The sequence below is a fragment of the Solanum stenotomum genome, chromosome 10 (genome assembly GCF_019186545.1).
Source record: "Solanum stenotomum isolate F172 chromosome 10, ASM1918654v1, whole genome shotgun sequence".
Lineage (NCBI taxonomy): Eukaryota > Viridiplantae > Streptophyta > Magnoliopsida > Solanales > Solanaceae > Solanum > Solanum stenotomum.
The window spans coordinates 11,420,831-11,444,786 of NC_064291.1; the positions used below are offsets into that span (position 1 = coordinate 11,420,831).

General features: G+C 34.8%; 1 protein-coding gene across 2 annotated transcripts; it reads left to right on the plus strand.

The window, feature by feature from the left end:
• The first annotated feature begins 12,469 nt into the window (after nucleotides 1–12,469).
• LOC125841932 (histidine decarboxylase-like) lies at nucleotides 12,470–17,239 on the plus strand. 2 transcript variants are annotated; one of them, XM_049521122.1, is made up of 6 exons: nucleotides 12,470–12,533; nucleotides 14,673–14,808; nucleotides 15,031–15,265; nucleotides 15,925–16,118; nucleotides 16,205–16,341; nucleotides 16,443–17,217. In XM_049521122.1, exons 2-6 carry the CDS (start codon nucleotides 14,694–14,696, stop codon nucleotides 17,004–17,006), a joined length of 1,245 nt encoding a protein of 414 aa, XP_049377079.1. In that variant the 5' UTR covers nucleotides 12,470–12,533; nucleotides 14,673–14,693; the 3' UTR covers nucleotides 17,007–17,217. The 2 variants fall into 2 exon arrangements, with proteins under 2 accessions (XP_049377079.1, XP_049377078.1); XM_049521121.1 differs by lacking the exon at nucleotides 12,470–12,533 and having other exon boundaries at nucleotides 14,562–14,808; nucleotides 16,443–17,239.
• Nucleotides 17,240–23,956: the final 6,717 nt, after the last annotated feature.

The following is a 23,956-nucleotide window of genomic DNA, read 5'->3' on the forward strand; positions in this document are numbered from 1 at the left end:
TAGGACAATTCTGGCAGCATGGGTGAGATGTTGTATCATCTTATAGCTTATAGTGATGGTTCTCGGTTAGAGAATCTCCCAAATAAGAGTTATTATTGTATTTTTTTACCTACAATTGAGTTATTATTGTGTTTTTACATACAATTGAGTTATTATCTACTATTTTAAAAGCTTTCCATATATTTCATCTTTTATTGTTGCTTTATTCTTGAGTATCTTTGAGTTGAGTATCTTAAGTTGAGTATCTTTGAGTTGAGTATCTTAAGTTGAGTATCTTGAGTTGAGTATCTTTGAGTTGAGTATCTTATGTTTGAGTTGAGTATCTTATCCTTGAGTTGATTATCCTCTCCTTGAAGAGAGTTTGACTTGAGTTGAGTGAGTTTGAAAAAAGGAAAGTATGTTTCTTTCCTATTAGTTCAAGCTTATATTTATTCTTTATAATTCCCCTTACATGCTTGTACATTCCATGTACTGACGCCATTTGACCTGCATCTTTTATGATTCAGACACATGTAATCAGGGTCATCAACAAGCGCTCCATTGATACCACTTGCAGTTCCAGTTAGCTTTGATGAGTCTCCTTGCTTCCGAATGGTTCCACTTTTATTTTCAGTTTGTTAGGATGTTGAGGGTCTTGTCCCGATAATCCTTTTGTAACAGTAAAGTCTTCATAGATAGTTTAAAAGTCGAGGAGTCTATCATTATTCTCTTTGTTTTTGTAATGTTTTGAGTTCAAGAGGCATTTAGCTAATACTTGTTAAATTATTTTCAGATGATTATTGGAGTTGAGTTTAAGTAATGTTTTTAAAATTAATTTTTCATCATGAGTTTCCATTTTTCTTGAGTAGTGTCTTTCGCTAAGTGGTGAGCCAGGACAAGGATTCGCTTGGGAATGAACAATGGTTTTCGAGTGCAAGTTACGTCTAGTATGTAAGCTCGGGGCGTAACAAACTTGGTATCAAAGCATACGGTTCAAGTGTCCTAGGGTGTTAGTGAAGCTGTGTTAGTAGGGTCTTATTTATGGGTGTGAGTTCCCCACTTCTATAAACGAGGCACTACAAGCATTTAAGAAACACTTCTCTTCTTTCATACTCTTAATAGTGCAATAAAATTATGTCGTAAGGAGCTTATTCATACTCGTGCGTTTCTCATATTCATTCAACTACCCCTCATACTAGAGGTGGTTGGAAAGCAAAGTTAGTTCTATATCGATGAGTTGCTCTCAACAAAAGTCTTGAGGAAGTCATGAGACTGCAGAGGGGCTTGAGAGAAGCCTATGAGTGAGTTAAGTGTTGAGTTTCGAAGAAATGCATTCATATTCATATGAATCGTGCATTCGAGCTAAAAGTGAGTTGTACTTTCTTATCTAAACCTTGTTTCAGCTGAGATCCTTATAAGGAAATATATTTAGAGCTTGGGCAATATTTTCACCTGGAAAGTTAGTATGAGTTACGAGATTAGGAGCAGTAGTAGTGAAAGTGCCCAAAGTTAGAGAAAGGTATGCAGATGTTAAGTTGTCTAAGAAAGGGAGATAGTGATGAGGCAAGCTATGCGATTATATCTTGCACCTAGTAAGTTATTAAATGAGGAGTTTCCCCTTATGGGTAAACTAAGAAGTGATAAGTTGTGAAGATCTCAGGATAGGAGGTAGAGTAAGAGTTGCAAGTTGGAATGAGTTAGAGTATGCTTTTACTAGAAAGGAACTTATGATGAGGTTTCATTGTGTTCGTATAGACCAAGTGTATGTGTTGAAATAGAAGAGTAGGGAGTATTCATGAGATGTTAGATCTAAGCCAGGCCTATGATATTTAAGGGAGAGCCCATTATATTCAAAGTGTTATAGAGCTAATTAGGCAATGGTGTATAATGATGGAGTAAAATAGTACTTAAGTTGTGAAGTGGAATGTGATGGTAATTTATGAGTATGGAGACTGAGAGGTAAGGATTGACTACTTGTTGGGATGTCTTAGTTGACGAGTGTTTCTTAATTTGTATCTAGTAGTTGTAAGTTAATATAGTAAGCGAGAAATCATATTGATAGCCGGGATTAGTAATAAACATGAATCTTGAATTTGAGCTGAGTGTTGAGATCAGAAGAATGGCAATATGAGGGTGATGATGTTAGTCTTGAGATTTGATCGGGTAGACTTGACATAGAGGAGGTGAGGAATTGAGATGTTAGCTGCAATAACCTTTTGATAAGGGCAGTGAAGTGTCGCTAAGTCACAAGAGTAACAAGAGCATTAAGAGATGTACAGAGATGGTATGTAATCAGACGAGGTTCCAATTAAATTATGATATTCCATATGTGCCTAGAGAGCATAATTGAGCTGCCAATAATGGATAGGCTGGTGCAAGTGTAATTTTCTCACGACCCAGATTGTCGTAATTGGCACCCACACTAACTCTCCGATGGGAGAACTATTAATACTAATTAGCTAACCCAAGAACTAAACATTTAAAGATACGAAAGAAAGTTTAAATGCAAAAATAAAGTAGAGTTCCCATAAACTCCAAAAGTCTAGCAACGACTATCAAAACATTGCGGAAATATTCCCTAGAAATTGAAAGTCAGTGTACCAAAATTCTAACAAACCATAAGTCTAAAGAAAAAGGGGTACAACCCCGAAAGCTAAACAATTGAACATCTAAAGTACTAATCTAGGTTTGAGAAAGAGGGACTGAACAAAAGGAGAACTCATGGCAGTCTGGAAGAATTGGCTCACCCTTGAATTCGATTTGGTCACTTATCTCCTAGATGAGGTCTATCAATAGACTCCTGAAAATGCCTTGTATTCAACAAAGAAAGAGCAAGTGCAGTATCAGTATACAACCATAACGTACTGGTAGGATCACACGGCTATTCCAGTAAGCGTAACATATACAAGCAGTCACAACATAGTAAACATGCATATACCGAACATATACAATATCAATTATCATTTCAGGAGCAATGTGCCATTCCACATTTCTAACATCAAGTACATACGCATATATGCCAAGTCAATGGTCCTATCATGGAACCCATACCCAAATTGTTAGTGTGTCGGATCGTGACACCCGATCCAAGTTAGTGTGTTGGAACTTGACACCATTCCCATATGTATGTTAGTACGTGACATCTGATCCCAATTAGTGTGTTGGAATGTAACAACCCGGTCCATTCAACAAGCCACAATCACAATGTACATTCTCATAATCATACAATCAAGTGTTGATTCATGACATGTAATCATTCGTTCATACTCATTCACATTTGATGCGATCAATAGTGCAACATTCGCATATATACATGCATTACAATGAAGCTAATACTAACATACATCACACAAACATGAAATCAAACCATCACCTACCACGAAAAAAATCTTGAATTCTCCTAAGAAACTTGATTCTTCCCTTTCTGGATTCTTTCTGCTTGTTCTAGGTCTACAAACAATCAATTCAATACGAGGATCAATAATTAAGGTCTAATTTACCCGAATTATGACAAACCCAAAACCCAAGATCCAACTCATGATCCGAAGGTGCAGCTAGGGCTTTTTCCACCATCCAATTCAGTTCAAAAACCCTCCCCCAACAATATATAATCAAGATTCTAAGTTTTACGGATCGAAAAATGGATTAGGGGAGTAAAATCCTTAACTTTAGTGCTAGAAAAGGTGGAAAACTGTCAAGAACTTGCCCTAGTTCGTCTCTTAGCTATCAAGAATGAAAATTGCAGAATAATGACATTTTTGGGGCTTATTTCTGATTTAAGTTGTGACTGGACCACTATGGCAGCTCCTATCCCACTACAACAGCCTCGCCCTGGCTGGATTATTCCCACCCTGACGGTTTGCACGAAAACAGAGAGTCAAAAGTTAAGTTTCAAACCCCCATTTCACAACATACCTTAAACCCATGACACTCAGAAACTACCATTCACGCTAAGATCAGTTTCGGGAGTTCTACACGCCAGAATTCAATTTCGTAAGGCCGTACAGGTTCCTTAACGTCTTAATTATCTACTCATGTAACAAAATTCATTATTAAATCTCTCATTCATTACCATATTTCCCTAGACCTTGCATGACTCAGATTTTGTCCAAATCTAGACTAGGCTTGGAATTCTCAAGTTACTACAAATTTTTTTTATCCAAACTATTTCCCCAATGGATTTTCTATAACGAGGTGAACAGGTCACTACAAATTTTCCTAAAGAGTTAGATGAAGCAGCCTTAGGATCCAATGAGAAGAGTTCAAGAGAAACATCTTAGAAAGAGAGGATGTAGACCAGTTTAGAGATGATGAAATATGTCCATAACTTTCAAGTGTCAACTTTAAACCTAATGGGGAGATGATAAGATGAGAAACAAAGTCTAGTGTTGAGGATAAGATAGTAATGAGTTCAAAAGAGCATGTGATATATCTTTTCAGAGGTCCTTTTAGTAGTGAAGTGATGTTAGAAGGAGAAGTTTAATGTTCTTATCGTGATAATGATGGTTTGATAATTCATCTAAGGTTATAAATAAGGAGGAAGAGGAGGATGAGGTTGTACTATGAGAAATAGTTAAATGAGAGTGCTTAGTTGGTTCGAGTAGTAATGCGAGAAATCTAGTTGACATGACAGAGATTATGAGAGAATGAGAACTTCTTAAGGACCTGGTTAGTAGGAGTCCATGGAGTTGTTAGAATACTAAGCTTGAATGTGGTGTTGTTAAACATTAGGTGGTTCTTGATATGAGCCCAATGTTGACTTAATGTGGTGGTAAAGAGTAATATTCTTGGGATGAGATTCCCTATAGAGAGGTATAGAACCCGAACCGATTTGGGTTAGGCTTGAATATAGTAAGAGTGTGCCATTAGACTCAGACCTTGGTAAGAGAAGTCATGTACCCTTGTGGGAGCTATGAGTTGCAGCCAACGAGGTATGATAATAAGGAAAGAAAAGCATAGTTGAGGAGTGTTGCTAAGCTTAACAACTAGCAATCACATTACCCTGGGCAAGGTATTCCTCTTCTTACTTCATGCCCGGACTTCCTTTGTTTTAGATAAGGTAAATTCAGAGAGAGCGTGACTATGTTCACAACAACATCATTCTTGACTTAGGAGCTATAAGAAGTCCCAACTCTTGGTATGAATCAGTTCAGCCTATTCTAGTAGGCAAGTTAAGGAGTCAGAAGAGATAGTAAGAGTAACCCCGTTCCATACCTAGTCCAGCCGTCATTCAAGGACGAATGATCCTAAGAGGGGATTAATGTAACACCCCAATTTTTTTTTAGGCTAAGACTCGAACAATTCTTCGTTGTCAGTAGGATTTTACCAAGGAAATCTAAATTCTTTTAAGTGTTAAGGTCACTACATGTAGCACCTTGAGTTCCAAAAAAAACTAAAGAGACATTCATTCAAGTCATCCATAAGTTCTTTTAAGTTTTAGGTCAAATTCAAATGACCATAAATTTTAGCACATAATGAGTTAGGAGGTCCATGATGTATAAAATCGAAGATCTTTGAGTCCTATTTCCAACACTATCGAGTTTGCTAAAATCCTAGTTCGGATGAGGGAGATATGACCGTTTGAGTTCAGCCTCTCTAGATAGGGCCTTTTCACCCGAACTAAGGAGGGTTATTTTCGCCTTTTCCTTACCCCTCCTTGGTCTAAGCCTGAATTACACCCAATTTAGGGTCTAAACCGATTAGAATAAGTTTCATTCACCCCAAAATGTTTAGGGCGTTATAGAGAAGATTTAAGAGGAGAAAAAGTTCAAGGTTCGAAGCATTCATCCAAGATTTCGTCAAGAACCTAGTTCTTTAAGGTATGTAAGCTTCCATAGTGATGGGTTCGTTCACCCACACGCCAATCATGATTTATATTATCAAATTCATCCATAAAGATTGAGAAATTTAAGTTCTTGATGAGTGTTTTTGAGGTATTATTTTCCATTCTTGATTTATGACGTTTGGTTGAGTTCTTGAGGCGAGGATCTTGTTAATGAGAACTGTTATTGAGTCATTTTTGAGTAGATTTTTTATTTAATTTAGTTGGATAAACGAATCTAAGATATTTTGGAAGAAACCATTCAATTCCCGGTGAATTAGGGCAAAAAATCGAGAAAAGAAATTCGTTGGGTTTTTTGGGTAGGGGAATGGAGCGCTGCGCCAACAGTGCTCTAGGAGTGAGCCTCTGAATTTTAGGTCTGGCGCGCCATGGTACTCAGTGCTCCAGGATCGCCTGCCCCATTCTTTTTCCGTCATTCATCCCGTCTGAGTTCTTTTAAAGTGTACCTTCACTCCCTTCCTAATTTTACTATTTTAAATCACATTTAATCATCAAGATCCTTTATATCATGAATCATAACTTTTGAATTCATAATTCGAATTCAAGATAGAGTTAAGAGTAAATTTCGAGAGAGTTCTTTGAATCATATTTGAGAAGTCTTTTACAAACTTTTAAAACTGGTTACAAGACTCTAGTAAGTGAGTATGCGAATGAGTAGAGTGTATTCATGAGCCTACATTATTATTGAGATCCTCAAGTCAAGTCGTTCATGCCCATAAATTTCGCAGGAACTCCATAAATTGAGTAACCTTGAGTGGAGTAGTATCTTCGAGTTCTAAGTTCTTGAGCATTGAGTTCCTAATCCTTTTTGAAACTATATTTCATAATTATGGGTTACCATATATTGTACATGAAGGTCCTTGAGTTGAGTCAATCATGCCCATAATTCCGCATGAACCCTATGAGTCGAGCATTCTTGAGATGAGTAGTATCATTGAGTCCTTCAGTTCTAGAGTTATTGAGTTTCGAGTATTAAATTATTTACATGGTTATTGAAACCCTTGAATTGAGTCGTTCACGTCCATAATTCGGCATGAACCCTATTTGAGAAGTCTTTTATAATTATTTATAATATGTTTAAACAATTGAGTAAATAAGTTTGAGGATGAGGAGAGTCATGTTTCATTTTTTAAAAATGAATATAAGGGAACTAAGTATTCCCAAGAGTAAATATTTTTACATTTGAAATGAGAGGAAAATTCGATTTACAAATGAGTTCATGAGGAGATTTGAGCACTATATCTTTTAAGAAAACCTTTTGAGTAATAATCTCAAAGTTTGAGGATGAAGAAATATTTTTAAACATATAAGAATAAGTTATATTATTGGGAGTAGTATTGAGCACCGATATGGGGAAGAGTTCAGAAAACTCACCGCCCCCATAAACCATGTATGATAACATGGGTAAAGGGTCATACTTTTTAGATGATTCCTTATTGCTTTTTAGTATATCTTAGTGGATCCACTTAGTTGAGGATGTCTAATACTCCGGCAAGGTATATGACAATTTTGGCAGTGTGGGCGAGATGTTGTATCATCACATAGCTCATAGTGATGGTTGTCGGTTAGAGAATCTCCCAAATAAGAGTTATTATTATATTTTTATATACAATTGAGTTATTATTGTATTTTATATACAATTGAGTTATTATCTACTATTTTAAAAGCTTTCCATATATTGTATCTTTTATTGTTGCTTTATTCTTGAGTATCTTTGAGTTGAGTATCTTTAGTTGAGTATCTTTGAGTTGTGTATCTTACCTTTGAGTTGAGTATCTTTTCCTTGAGTTGAGAGTATCCTATCGTTGAGGGGAGTTTGAGTTGAGTTGAGTGAGTTTGAGAAGAGGTAATTACGTTTCTTTTCTATTAGTTCAAGCCTATATTTATGCTTTAGAATTTCCCTTACATGCTCGTACATTCCATGTACTGACTCCATTTGTCCTGCATCTTTTATGATGCAGATACATGTATTAAGGTTCATCGACATGTGCTATGTTTAGACCACTTGCAGTTCCAATTAGCTTTGATGAGCCTCCTTGCTTCCGGAGGGTTCCACTTTTATTTTCAATTTGTTAGGATGTCAAGGATCTTGTCCGATAATCCTACTGTAACAATAGAGGCTTCATAGATAGTTTAAAAGTCGAGGAGTCTATCATTATTCCCTTTGTTGTTTTAATGCTTTGAGTTCATGAGGCATTTAACTAATACTTGTTAAATTATTTTTTGACGATTATTGGAGTTGAGTTTAAGTCAAGTTTTTAAAGTTATTTTTGCATCATGAGTTTCCATTTTGCTTGAGTAATGTCTTCTACTGGGTAGTGAGCCAGGCCAAGGGTTCGCTTGGAAACCAACAATGGTTTTCGAGTGTTAGTTACGTCCAGGGTGTAGGTTCGGAGTGTGACATATCCTACATAAATTCTCTCATAAATTATACATGTATTAGTTATGTGTGTTTCTAAATTGTCAATCAAACGCCGTATTAATTTTATACATGAATAACTTATTTCCTATCTACCTATCAAATGTCGTATAAGTTATATGGAAACTAATATATGGATAACTTTTTTCTTATCCAGTAATCAAACAATCCTTTAGGGGTCATTGGTGCCTAGTTAGAGTCATGCAGGTATTATTAATGTAAGGATTAGTTATGAGTGGATCTGTGTGTTATTTAATGTAGGTATTAGTTATGCAAAAATTAGCTATTCATGTATTAATTATTCCACTTTTTATTGATCGTAAAATAATACTACCTCCGTCCTATTTAATGTGACGCCCTTTCCTTTTAGCCTATCCCAAAAAGAATGTCAACTTACTATAATTGGAAACAATTTAACTTTAAAATTATTCTTCCCCCTTCATGAAATAATTTACAACCACACGAATATCCTGAGAATGTTTTAGACCACATGTTTCAAAAGTCTTCATTTTTTCATAAACAACGTGTTAAGTCAAATAGTACCACATAAAATGGGACAAAGGGAGTACATATATTCCTCATAACTTATGCATGTATTAATTATGCCTGTGTAATGATCCTCTAGGTTATTTCCTCTATTTTCTGATCTTTTCAATGTTTAGAGCTTTCATGTAGCGACCCCATGTTTTTTATGACTTGTTGGGACAACTCGGTCACCTAATCGTTCGTGTTGTTTTTACGCAAGTTTCTACGTTTTGGAGCTCTTGAAGGTTGAATGGTTGACTCGGATCAAAACTTCAAGTAAATAACCTCGGAATGCAACTTTTATGGTTTCTTTAGCTCCAGAACGTTGAGTTTCTTCTAGAAGGAACTTTGATTTGGGTGTCGAAGTTTTCGGGCTCATTTCAACTTTCTTTGTAAATTTTAGCTAATATGGGACCATGTGGGGTAGGGCCAGTTCTTGCCAATACAGACTCAAATGGATGTTTTGATGGTTCCGTTGAGTCCGCAATCTGGAATTTTATGGGGTAGATTAGTTTGATTGCGCCCATGGGGTCCTAGATGAATCCGGAGCACCCAATCAAACATCGAAGCCTTAGCTGATTTTTTAACTTTGTTGGTACCTAAAACTTTGTTCATCGTGATTCTGACCCTTGGCCTCGCAATATAGATGAGAAAATTCTAAAAAATATTTTTTTCTTCATCATGTTTGGGACCCATTGGACTCGTGATAGCGATGAGCAATTTTCAGACCTTTTAAAACCAATCCCCTACGATTTTAAGCTTCTTCCCCATTTTTAAAATGTGATTGTGAGAGTTCTAGACCTTCATTTTGGGAGATTCGAGTTATATATTGTTCGAAATTGGCATAGCTACATATTGGAGCGATCGTGGAAGTGCGGGGGATGTGGGATTGAGGAAGTTTCTGCCCAAGCTCTTAATCGGTTAAGTTTGATGTTTTTTTGCATGTGTTGTTTCCTTTCTTTCTGAGCATCAAATTATGTCTCGTTTTGGGACACAATCTTGGTAAGATATTTAGGACTTTTTGAATGCGTCAATTTTGAAATTCACGACACAAGTTCCAGATTCCTTTTTTGGCTTAATTTTTGGTTTATCTCTAATTATTACAATTTTAGTGTCTAAACGTCTGTATTGATGTAGTGACCAATATTTTAATAGTGTGATGATGATCAGAGGTCCTTGGGAAGTGGGAAACTCCAGTTCAGTGAATTCGGAGCACGCGTGATCAATTTTGAGGTAGGCTACGATTTAATTTTGTTGATTATGCTCTATTAGATAAGGTTTAGTATAAAATGCCTGTGAACTAGGATTGTATATGTCGGGCTTAGAAATTCTTCCTTTATTTTCGTTCTTTGGATTCTCGTAGAAGCTTTCGGTTTGTCTTAAGTGGAAAATACCTTAGCTTATGCTAGTAGCCTTCTCATAGTATAGTTGATGCACTCATCTCTCCTTAGGACTGATACTTTGGGCCTCAATCTGGGTTGCGACTTTGCTTTAGTGTGCTTTAGTGGTCCTTATAGTTATATGTTGTCCATGTAGTACATATTATTGTTCTTGGTACCTTCCGTTATTGCTCAAGCCATAGTTTTAGTCATAGTCGTAGATTGACTTTAGCTATGCTTGGTTGTCATCGGGCAGCATATTCGGGGTAAGGAATCGATCCTTGAATGATTATCCGTTGATTTATTGAGTCTGTTGGTATTTCTATTGAGGATGTTGGTATATTGTTGGACCCGAGGCCTTGATCGAAGATCAGCTGGAGTTCAAGTTAGTTTTCTTTGCGCTACGAGAGTGGTAGTATTTAGTGTTTATCTAGTTGTTTGACTAATGTTGATTAGATTCTAGTGATGGCATGCATTGCATTTGACACTTGATTTCATTTCTTTTGTGGTACAATCCTGATTCATACATTGGATCATTATTATTATTTTCGAGAAAGTAGTTTTCATATTGTTGCTCTTTAAAAACTAGTTTCAACGGGAGTCGTACCACCTGGATCACTTTGATAAATTGGTTTTTGAGACATTAGAGTCATCGGGAATGTGTTCACCTTTTTAGCTGGTCAGCCGATGTGTCATTGCCTTTTTGTATATTGATTTGGCTACTTGTACCTCTGGTACCATGAAGGATAAGATCTGATACGTGTGTGTATATATATATATATATATATATATATATATATATACGGAAGTCGTGGATCAGGATCATGCAGTGTATACAGACTTCTCGAGTCCCCTATGGGTCCGTCTGATTGTGTGACATATTGAGCCGGATGAGGGTATATGCATAGGTCCTACCTAGCTGCAGAGACATGAGGTAGGTTTATATACTTGGTTGTGTGACACTTGGTGCTGATGGCTCAGTTGGATTCATTTGCAGTACCTATATTCATATGCATTGCTTATCACCAGTATAAGTGGTTGTTGTTTGCACCTTCTAGTCTTGGGGGGGAGGGGGATTGGGTTAGGTTGTGTTTGTTGTTTGTACCTTTCGGGCTTATGGGGGTCCGATTAGATTATTGTTTTACTATGATTGTGTATATATAGTGCATTGGATTGACCGTTAGTTGCTTCAGTGGTTGGTCTTGCCCCAACTTTGGTAGTCTTGGATTGAGTTGTGGTTATGCTAAGTAACAGTGCTACTGTGGGTCTTTCCTTGGTTAGTTAACTTTTGTGGTCGGATCTTATCGTGATTAGGTTGTTGGGCTTGTGCCCCCAGGTATGTCCCTTTGAGTCACTCTCTTACTTAGTGTATTCTATTCCTTCATTCTTGTTACCTATATTATCATGCTATATCTCCTCATTAGCTATTTGTGTTGTACTTTTCTTATTTACTTATTGTTTTTACTTTCTTTGTCTTTGAAGCTTAGTCCACCTATGCCTACTGAGTCTCGCTTGTTGGTACTTATACTACACTTCTGCACCCTACAGATCATAATACGAGTTCTCATAGTTAATTTAAATTTCGTGCAAAGCAACTTTTGGGATTTAGAGACCCGGGTGAGCTCTTGACGTTTGGAGTCGCTGATCTCTCTCTATTGTATTTGTAAAGCCTTGTACTCCTATTTTGATTAGAAGATTTACTACCGACTTATGTCAGGTCTAGGGATTGTCTTGTTGTTTATATATATATATATCACTTTATTTCTTTCTTCTTGTTGTTATTGTTCTATGCTTCCTTTATATGTTCTTCCGCGTGACAGTCTCTTGCTTCTAGTTTCAGGATATGAGTTAGGCTTAATTACTGGTGGAGCATAGTAGGTTCTATCATGATCTGAGAGATAGGTTTGTGATAGTGTGCTTCTAAATTGTCAATCAAATGTGAGATTAATTTTATACATGAATAACTTATTTTCTATCTACCTACCTGCCAAACAGCATATAAATTATATAGAAATAAATACATGGATAGCTTGTTTCTTATCCACCGATCAAACGACCCCTAAGGAATTATTAAACATGCACTAATTTTGCATTTTTAGAGGACTATTAGTACTCTGAGTTAAAATAATAGGGATGATTTTAATTCAAAGGTCAAACATAAGAGACTTTTTTGAACCTTCCAACTACCAACTTTTGGCATCTTGTGTAGATTGCATAGTATTAACATCCAGCAATAAATAAGCTAGAAATTTCTCTAGATTGGAAGTGAGGTATTTTTCCCGACATCTTGACTTGCATGATGATATTTTTCATTAAAATGATGAGCAAAATAGTGGCATCTCTTCCAAGTGAGAATATTGTCAATGGCAACATCAAGAAAGTAGTAAAGGTCACACCACCAGGGCTGCAAGAAAGAAATTGCAACTAGCCGTGATAGAGCCTGAGTTGGGAAGTGGTGTTTCTTCACCTGACTATATATTGGATAATTATTTAAAGAGACTTGCACAAAGAGTCAAATATCATCTTGGTAATAATTTACTATTCTCCTTCATTTGATCTTCTGTCTTTCATGTAAATTATTAACTAGAGTTCATAAATTGACGCATAAAAACATTGAATGAAAGCAAACGCAGGGATCCCCTGACGAACGAATGCAATACATGGAAGGCTTACGGATGTAGTACTAATTTGTAATGTGAAAATTAAAGATTAATTTATGAATTCTATAATTGATCCTTTTGTCTCTCTAGGTTTTCCAGAGAACATATGTTATGATCACCACATTGCTTTAGATCCACTTTTGCAATTTCACTTAAATAATTGTGGTGATCCTTTCACGAAAAACTTGTGGATTTTCATTCAAAAGATTTTGAAATGGCTGTTTTGGATTGGTTTGCCAAATTATGGGAAATTGAGAAGGATAAATATTGGGGTTATGTTACTCATGGTGGCACAAAAGGCAATCTTCATGGTATTTTGATAGGGTAAGTATCTACTATTACGGTAATAAAAACGGTTTTTAGCGGCATTAAATATGCACATTAACAAAGAGTATTAAAGTACTGAAAGCAAAGTTGTAAGAAGAAGATACAGAACGAGAGATCTAAAGTATGTGGTGAAAGCAAAGAGGAAAAAGAGCAACAGGGTTTTTCGAGGAGGAACCACTTGAAACACAACAACAACAACAACAAGGTATCAATGGTATTTAAGAAATTAACATTTTACAATTGTTTTATATTACTTCTTTCAAATTATTTTTACGTGGAGATGGAGATCAATCCTAAATTTTAAATTAATTTTATTCATGGTATGTACTAATTATTTATGATACGTAATTAATTTATTTAAATATCTTACAGTTGACTTATGTACTATTATTTATTTTATTTTCGTTGGTTTTGCGTGAAGTTCCAGGTGAGTTTTTATCATACCTAAATGGAGGAAAACATTGATAATAGATCAAATCTTTTGATGGAAGAGAATAAACAAGAAGAAGACGATCATTTAAATAAGGGAATAGTACTAGAGAGTATAATGTTTAAATCCCTTTTTGATCTATGCGGGATAATTAATTAACCATGACTTATGTCTATTTACATAATATAGGTAATGTTCTAATTTGTTGTCAATTTTGAACTATTAATTTTGAGAGAAAGATTTTACTTTTTGTTGGCGTGAATCTTTTGTTGAGCTTGCTCATTGTATTCGATAATAAATATTTATTTTTCAATCATTTTTAAAATAACAAAGTGAATCTATAGGTGATAAGACAAAAAGACATATTTGAAGAAAATAATGGAAGTAAAACAACAAAGGACCAAGAAGATTCTATCCAAGAGAAACTACCTGACCAACTTACATCTTACATTTGATACTTATATTGTTTATTTATTTTTAGATGAGAAAGTAGAGGTGGATTCAAAATTTTAATTTAGTGGATACATAGTACTATTCTCATTATCCCATCTGATCCATGAAAAAAGAACGATATTTCTTTTAGGATAGAAACTTCGTAACTAAATGACATAGAGAAGAGTTGTAGCCTAATGTCATGACCCGTCACTTTGTCATAACACTTAGGCATAAAAATTAAAGAATAAATGAGTTAGCCTTGATGGAAGAATCTAGAGTCTTGGAGAGGTTTGGAGAAGATTCTAGAATACTCGAGAAGAATTCTTGGAAGTCTTTAGAAATCTCTAGACTTGTAGAGAATTCTAGAAGAGGGGCATACTTGTACAAATGTAGGGACTTGTGTAAAATTTTTATTTGAACTTTAGCCCCAAAATGTGTAGTATAAATACAGGGGCATTCACTTGTAAATGAACAAAGCAAGAGCAAGCAATCTTCAAGCAATACAAAAGCCTCCTTTAAAAACTTTTTTGTGTATTTCTTCATTCTCTTAATGATCTAAGTTTTTCCCAAAATATTGACTTGCATGATGATGCTTTGCACTAAAATGATGAGCAAAATAATGGCATCTCTTCCAAGTGAGAATATTGTGAATGGCAACATCAAGAAAGTAGTAAAGGTGACACCACCAGGGCCAAGAATGAAATTGCAACTAGCCGTGATAGAGCCTGGGTTGGGAAGTGGTGTTTCTTCACCTGACTATATATTGGATAGTTATTTAAAGACACTTACACAAAGAGTCAAATATCATCTTGGTAATATTTTACTATTCTCCTTCATTTGATCTTCTGTCTTTCATGTAAATTATTAACTAGTTCATAAATTTGACACATAAAAACATTGAATGAAAGCAAATGTGGGGATTCCCTTACGAACGAATGCAATACGTGGAAGGCTTACAGATGTAATACTAATTTGTAATATGAAAATTTAAAATTAATTTATGAATTATATAATTGATTCTTTTGTCTCTGTAGGTTTTCCAGAGAACATATGTTATGATCACCACGTTGCTTTAGCTCCACTTTTGCAATTTCACTTAAATAATTGTGGTGATCCTTTCACGGAAAACCCTGTGGATTTTCATTCAAAAGATTTTGAAGTGGCTGTTTTGGATTGGTTTGCCAAATTATGGGAAATTGAGAAGGATGAATATTGGGGTTATGTTACTCATGGTGGCACAGAAGGCAATCTTCATGGAATTTGGATAGGGTAAGTATCTACTATCACACTAATAGAAATAGTTTTTAACGGCAATAAATATGTACATTAACAAAGAGTATTAAAGTTTTTATCTACACTAGTTAATATGTTGTCATTGGATTCAATATTGTTATAGACTTTAGGAACATTTACAAAAAATATTTATTACTTCTAAAAAAATATATTTTACAGCAATTTAGTTATTACAGTATCTACCATTGTTAGCATTTCCAAATTCCTAAATGGACCTACATTAATGTATTCAAAGGAGGTTAATTGATACATCTTTGCAGAAAAACTACACTATATATGTAGCCACATGGATAATATTGTGCCCAAAGTCACATCTAACTATCTACTTGAGTCTTGTGTGCTTTGATTAATTTCCCTACATATTATCAAGATGTGTCAATTGCTAAATTAGTGGTCAACATGTCTTGTGAGGTATTCATATATAAGTTTGTGCTAACACATTTATAATAAATTGCAAAAAGAAGATCACCAATTTAGTTCAAAATATTCCGTACTTTATAGCTATTTTGGAATATCAAAATTTGTAGTGAATGGTGACAAATTCGTAATATTAAGAGTTGATATGACAGAAAGTAAAATATAATAATGTTCTTTTTTAGTTTTTTAAAATTAACTCAATAATATTTTCTTTGTAGGCGAGAGTTACTTCATAATGGAATCTTATACGCATCAAAAGATTCTCATTATTCAGTCTTCAAAGCTGCAAGATTGTACAAAATAGATTTGGAAATGATCAACACATCAACACATGGAGAGATGAATTATTCTGATTTGAGAGCAAAATTGCTTCATAACAAAGACAAACCAGCAATTATAAATATTAATATTGGTAAATATTCATATTTATTTCATTCTTTAATTAATTATCTCATTCTCTTAATTAGAGATCTAGCCTGGCCTTTTTCTTAATGGTAGGAACTACATTCAAAGGGGCTGTTGATGACATTGATGTTATTCTTCAAATACTTGAAGATTGTGGTTATTCCCATGATAAGTTTTACATCCATTGTGATGCAGCCCTACATGGACTTATTGTCCCTTTCATTAAAAATGTGAGTTTTCTAACATATGTCCAACAAAAATTTTAAGGAGGTATACTACAATTAAAATAATTTTTTTGAATATTGTTTGTGATTCAATTAATTGAAAACAGGTGATTAGCTTTAAGAAGCCAATTGGGAGTGTCACAATATCAGGTCACAAGTTCTTAGGATGTCCAATTCCTTGTGGAGTTCAAATAACAAGAAAAAGTCACATCGCTTATCTCTCAAGAAATGTGGAATACATTGCTTCTATGGATGCCACAATTTCTGGAAGTCGAAATGGTTTAACTCCAATTTTGTTGTGGTATAGTTTGAGTTCTAAAGGTCAAATTGGGATACAACAAGATGTTAAGAGATGCCTCAACAATGCTAGATATTTGAAAGACCGTCTTCAACAAGCAAATATTAGTGTCATGCTTAATGAGTTGAGCACTATAGTTGTGCTTGAGAGGCCTCATGATCATGAATTTACTCGTCATTGGCTACTATCTTGCGTGAGGCATATTGCACATGTTATTGTTATGCCAAGTATCACAAGAGAAACATTAGACGATTTCTTCATTGATTTAGTGCTGAAAAGAAAAATGTGGTACCAAGATGTAAGTGTTAAGCCTCCTTGTGTTGCAGATGAAATTGGTGCTCAAAATTGTTCATGCGCTCTTCATAATGGTTAGTATATATTCCTTTAAGGAAACGAACACCCTATCATCTAGATGATGAAATCTCAACTTCAATTTGCTTCAATTGGATGGAATTGTAGGTTCTTTTCATGTTCTTGTTGTATCTTTTTTTGTCTATGCTACTGAATTTGTGATTTGAAACTAGTTAAGTTGGTTGTATGACGTCCATATGTAGATTGTCTAATTAATCAATAAATAAATTAAGGACTTCATGTTAAGTTGTGTTGCTTTTCGGTAATACTCTCTCCGTTGGTCTAGTTTAACTTGACATGAAACTTAAGAAAATAAAGAAGACAACAACTATGGAAATGCATCACTGTCTATGGAGGATTTTGAAAGCAAACACAACAACTATGGTGATATTGTTGCCTTCAATCAGAACTTTAATATAGAGCAATACAATCAATTGATTCACAAGTGGAGGACATGTAATTAATGTAAATGCAATAACTGGTACAATCTTAAAACATATTTGCTCATGTTTTTCTGTTTTAAATCCTACCACTTAAACAATAGATTCAAGTGCATTCTAACATATGTGTCACAATTCAAGCTCTTTCACTTCAAATGGAGGACATATTTGCTTTTTCTGTTTTAAATCCTACTACCTAAATAATAAATTAATATAAAAAAGTGTTAAATTTAACTGTAGACCTCACATGGCTAACAAAATTCATCATAATTGTCTTGTTTGTAGCTCTAAAGACAAACTCCACAAAATCTAACATCATTCTCTCTACTTCCTCTATCAAAATTTACTATTTTCTCTTGCTTAAACCAGAAATAGGTATTAGGTCAATGGAATAATATTTTAGAAAAGAGATTATAGTAAAATTTGTTAGAGAAAGTAGAGAAAATGATGTTAGATTTTATGGACTTCTTTCTTTGGTGCTAACAAAGAAGACAACAATGGTGAATTTTGTTAGTCAGGTAAGGTCAATAGTTACATTTAACTTTTCTTTTATAAAAAGAGAAAATACATAAAGTACACCCTGAACTAATACTCTTTTTGTAAGAGACACTTAAACTTTGCGGGGGTCCTAATACTCCCCTAAACAATTTGAAAGTAATAACATTGCCTCATTTTCGATTAAACCCAGTTGTGAGAAAATGTGTGATTTTTACGCCCAATCTCAAATTGCCACGTGTTAAATGTCATAGATTATAAAAATAAATAGGGACAAGGGTCTGAAAAATACCCCAACTTTGGTCGAATTTGCTGTTGTGATACTAAACTTTCATGAGGACCTATTACCTCCCTAGACTAATTAATACCATATTTTAAACATATATATTTGCCCACGTGGACATAAAAAATAATATAAAATTATAAATAGTAATGTGTCCACGTGGGCACATATATACCTTTAAAATACACTATTAAATAGTTCAGGGGGTAAAAAATATGGTATTAAATAGTCTAGGGAGGTAATAGGTCCTTATGAAAGTTTAATATTGCAACAACAAATCCGACCAAAGTTAGGGTATTTTTCAGACCCTTATCCCAAATAAATAAGAAAAAATAATTTTCTTTATTATAAATAAAGGGAAATATACTCCATCCCAACACCTCTCCGTTCCTCTCTACTTCTCTCATTTCCCTAACCTTCTTCATAAAATAAAAAAATGACAATTAACTTCAATTAGAAATGATAAACAAAAATTAATCTATTATTTTTATGCTATTATCATTATAATTTTAGGAAAACAATCATCATATTTTCTATTCCTCTTTTGTTGGAACTGTACAAATACTTCTATTAGCACCAAGAGGCCTTTCGCCTCAGATGGTTGAAGCAACCATGGCTAACCACCATTAATCTGCCATTATCGCTGGAAAATGCTTTTTCGTCAGATAAAACGGTGACTAACAATGACCTTCTTTCTCTTCATTTTTTCTTTTCACTTTTGTTATCTTTTCATCGTCTCCGTAAAAAATATCAAATGTCGACGATGATAAATTGTACCATCGCAATGACAAAGAAGATAGGAGAAGCAAATGACGAGTCCAGAATTGAGGACGACTTAACGGAGTACTTGCCTTGTGACAGTTAATCGAACTTCAAGAAATACTACAGTGCTAACTAGGCCATAGACACTCCAACAAGCTTCCATAGTTGTTATTTGTTAATGGTGTTTGAATTGATTTGGGGAAGATGAATCTTTATTTTTAAAAAAGAATTCAATTTGAAATGCCACATGGCTTCTTTATATTGGTTAGAGACTGTTTTTTAAACTACTCACGCGCTCTTGCAATGTGAGAACACAACAAGTGCAAAAATAAGTGACAATAACATATTAAGTTTGGTTGAAGGTAGTCTAGTGGGGTAACATGATCTTCGCAAAGTTCAAGTGTCTTCTTACAAAACATGTCTTACTTTAATGGGGTAATTATGTATTTTTCTCTTATAAAATTTTTAGGTTTAGAGTAAAAGACCAAACTGAACACCAACACCTTTTGATATACAATGAGGAACATTTCAAACAAGTGAAATATATAAAGGAGCGTAATAAACACCTTTTTTATAAAATAAGGACCATCTCAATCAACTAAAATATATTAAGGACCAAAATAGAGCATTACCCATACATTAAGGACTATTTTGGTCATTTCCTCTTCTCTTAAATATCACTTATAATAACAAAATGTAAACTTGGATTGTTCAAACTGAACACATGTAGTTTTCAAGGGCAGTAGAGGGGATACCTATATATATTAGGACGTGGTTCAATCGATTTCCTAATTCGTTGAAATGTGATAATATTGTGATGCCCAAGCTTAAGATAAAAAGTCACATATCAACAAAACATAGGAGAGATATTGGATATATATATATATATATATATATATATACACCAACTAGACATGTTTTAAAGTCGTGCAGGGCTAGGCCTAAAGCGGACAATATCAATGGTTGACTGGTCAATTACAAATGGTATTAGAGCCACTCTTGGGTCATCCTTATCAATGTGGACCAAATTTCAACTTAGGTTTGGTAAATCATGATAAGGCAGGGCAAACCTCAGTACTGGGTCTAGGCAAATCCCATGAGGTAGGAAAAATCTTAGCGAGGACGTTGAGTCCATAGAAGGGGTCTATGTGATACTCCATCTTTAGATTAGAGTGTTGGGTATAGGAAGAGTTAATGGAAAATGGAGGGAAGATGAAAAGAAGATTGAAAAAGATTCTCTTATGCTTTAAGAAAAGGCATTTCTCCTTCATTGGTGGTGGAAAGAAAAATTGAAGTGTTTAAATAGAAAATCACTTCTACTTGTTGTTAAAAGGGTTGGAAGAGGAAACCCCCTTGCGCCATCGTCGCTCGCTCGACTTCGGCTTTGGAAAATGATCGAGAGATTAATTTTTGGATAAGGTTTATTTTAATCCGACCTAACTTGGATCTGCATGACCCGTTTTATTTAAAACACTTCCCCATTTTATTTGAATTTTCCACCGTTGGAGATGACTGTTCTGAAAGGTTGTAACTTTCAGGAACAACCATGACCGTTTGAAAGGTTGCAAACTTTCATAAATGGTCGTGTGGTTTTTGAAAGGTTGCAACCTTTCGGAACCAGTTCCTCTTGTCTATAAATACGTTTGATTCCTCAGATTTTTTACTTACAAAAATTTCTGATTTCTTATTTTCTTTTGCACAAATTTATTCGTGTACTTTACTATTGTTGAGTGGCTCGCTGACACCAGATATTTGTGTATCAATACACTAGTGATTGAGATCATTCTATCCTGGGAGGACATATTCCAAATCAAACCTCGGATACTAGAGGGGAATAATTTCCTTAAGGGGACATTGTACATTCAGTGGGCTTGATCTTCTTTCCTTTATGTTTATTATAGATTTTGGTATGTTTTATAGATTTTAATTTTTGTTAATTAATTTATGTTCTTCACTGTCTGATTTAAACTTTGGTAACTCAGTGTTTCTGCAAAGTTTTTTTATCACCAGTATTAATTAGAATACAGATTGCTAACAATCTTAAGGAAATTATATTTCTTTTAATCTGTGTTTCTGGTGGAGACAAAAACCTTTGTGGTTTTATACTCCTATTAAGTTTGCAATATAAGTTATTGCTTACTGAGCCATTTGTATTGATTTATATTTATTACAGATTCTGATTCTGAAATGGCAAATGATAATGTTATGGTGGATGTTGCTGCACCAACCCGAACTATTGTACCACCCGCAAAGAAACCGTGAAAATTCTTTGGTGTGAATTTCAAAGGATTGCAGCAACGGGTATTTTTCTAGTTTACCACTCTTGGTCTGCAGAAATTTACCAATGAAGAAACTCCAATGCCTTCTGCTGATATGTCGGACAAAGAAAAGTTCATGATTATTTAAGAATGGAAACAGGCAGACTTCCTATGTAAGGGCTACATTCTGTGTGCTTTAGAGGATGACTTATATAATGTCTATAGTGCAATGACAACTTTGAATGAATTGTGGAATGCACTTGAGAAGAAATATAAGGTAGAAGATGCATGCTTGAAAAAGTTTGTGGTCGCAAAGTTTTTAGACTATAAAATGTCAGATAGTAAAATGGTTGGATCAGAAGTGTCACACCCCGAGCCTACACCTTGGACGTGGCTTGCACTCGAGAACCATTGTTGACCCTAAGAGAATCCTTAGCCTGGCTTACTTACTCAACAGAAGACTTTAGTCAATATAAATATACTTTAAAAGAAAAACTAATCTGCTCAATAAATAACTTAAAATGTAATACATAACATTCACTGCCAAAGTGGCAACTCAAGTCTCAACTTAACTGAAAAGGGAAAGTAAAGACTCATGAACTAACATCACTAACTCTGTCTATGAAGCCTCTAAACAACTGAGATGGACGTTGGGACAAGACCCACGACATCCTAATGAACTAAAATATTGAAAGCAATAAAAGGATCCTCCGAAAAGCTAGGAGGCTCACCAACTGACTCTGAGTGTTCAACTGGATCAACGAGGCGCTGGATGCTGATCCTGATTACCTGCGTCTACATCATAATAAGATGCACGCCAAATGACATTAGTACATTGAATGTACGAGTATGCGAGGGAAATTCTAATACAAGACATAAGCTTGAAAGGAACTGAAGAACTTACCTAGCTCAACTCAACTCAACTCAACTGGTTTCAATAAAATCAATGTATATAAATGCATTATAAAGAAAAGCTTTAAAACATGGTTTTGAACTCTGTGTATTTAGAAATACAATATTAACTCTGTATGTATGCAAGGATACAATATGAACTCTGTTTGTATATGAAAATACAAATATTTCTGATGTATATAAAAATACAAAGTACTACTGTGAGAGTTTCTCTAACCGACAACCATCACTTAAGAGCTATCGTGATGATATGACATTTTGCCTCATGCTGCCAGGGCCGTCCTATACCTTGTCGGGGGTATAGAACCTGAACTACTAAGTGAATTCACTAGTCTATGCTAAAAAGCACTAAATGAATCATCGAAAAAGTATGACCCTTTTCTACCCATGATGGCTACATGATTTATGGCGGCTCGGAGTTCTCTGAACTCTCCCCTATATAGGTGCTCAATACTACTCCCAAAATATACTAGCTCTTTATGTCTTAAAAACATAACCTTTTTCTGTGGTTTGAGATAATTGCTTAAAACTTAGCTCAAAGGCTATCTTGAAAATCTGAGTTTCCCTTCTTGCTTAATTGTCAAAGCACTTACTCTTTTCTGAAAACTAGCTCAAAGGCTCTTTGAAAATCTCAGTTTCCGTTCTTGTTTAAATTTGAAAATATTTTAAATTATTTGGGAATACATAGTCCCCATATACTTTTGAAGAAATGAACTTCAAATTTACTCTTTACTTAACTCAAAACTCAAGTTTTAAAACAAAGTTAAATCATTTGTAAAAGACTTTTGGAAGACTCTATGAACTTCTCTTGACTTGACTCTTAACTTCTCTTCACTTGACTCTTAACTTCTCTTGACTTCCCTCTTAACTTTCCTTGAATTGAATTATGGATTCAAGGATTATGATTTGTGATAGGAAAGATCTCATGATCTTTAGGAATGATTTTAGATAGCTAAACATGACAAAAGTTCAAGAAATCACTGTCTAAAAGCTGGTCCGCGTCGCGGAGGTGTATTTAAATTTTGGTCGCAAAAATAACTTTTGATGCAGAACGATCCGTGACTGCTCTGCAATGTAAAGGATTTTTTCCCAAATCTGGGGACCAGGTCCGCGACGCGGAGCCAGTGCCCAGATTTGCCAGACTAATTTTCTTCTTCGTTTTCTAACCCCAATTCGCCTAAATTCAATTCCTTTTCTCAAACCCTCTTTAGATTCAGATACCCAACACATGTACCCAAGAACCTAACTCAAAACAACTATAAAATCAACCTTAAACTCTCAAGAATACCTCAATATCATCCCAAATTCAAGAACGAAAGTAAATTCAAGAACATTCAAACTTTCAATTTTTTAGGACAAATTCACGCTGAATTAAACATGTTTGGCGCGTGGGTGAATGAACGCAATACTGTGTGAACTCACATACCTCATTAGGGATCAACCCTTGTCGAAATCCACAAGCTAAATCTTCAAAAACAACGAACTTTTCTCTTTCTCTTCTTTTCTCCTCTTGCATTCTTTCTCCAACAACCCTAATGTAAATTTCCAACTGTCTAAACTGAACCAATTCAGTTTAGACCCCAATTTAATTGTTAAAAACGAATTAATTAATTGGGTGGTGAAAAGACCATAATTCCCTTCTAAAATTCGGATTGGACTTTCCTTATTTGACCAACCAAACTTCCAATGAGAATAAATCACTCATACGAACTCGAAATCGGGTAAACTTGGTGGCGTTGAAAAGATTATTCCATGGTCTTTCCTACGATATCTGAAAACACACCTAACTCATCCTGAGCTAGGAGTTACGGTTGTTTGAAGT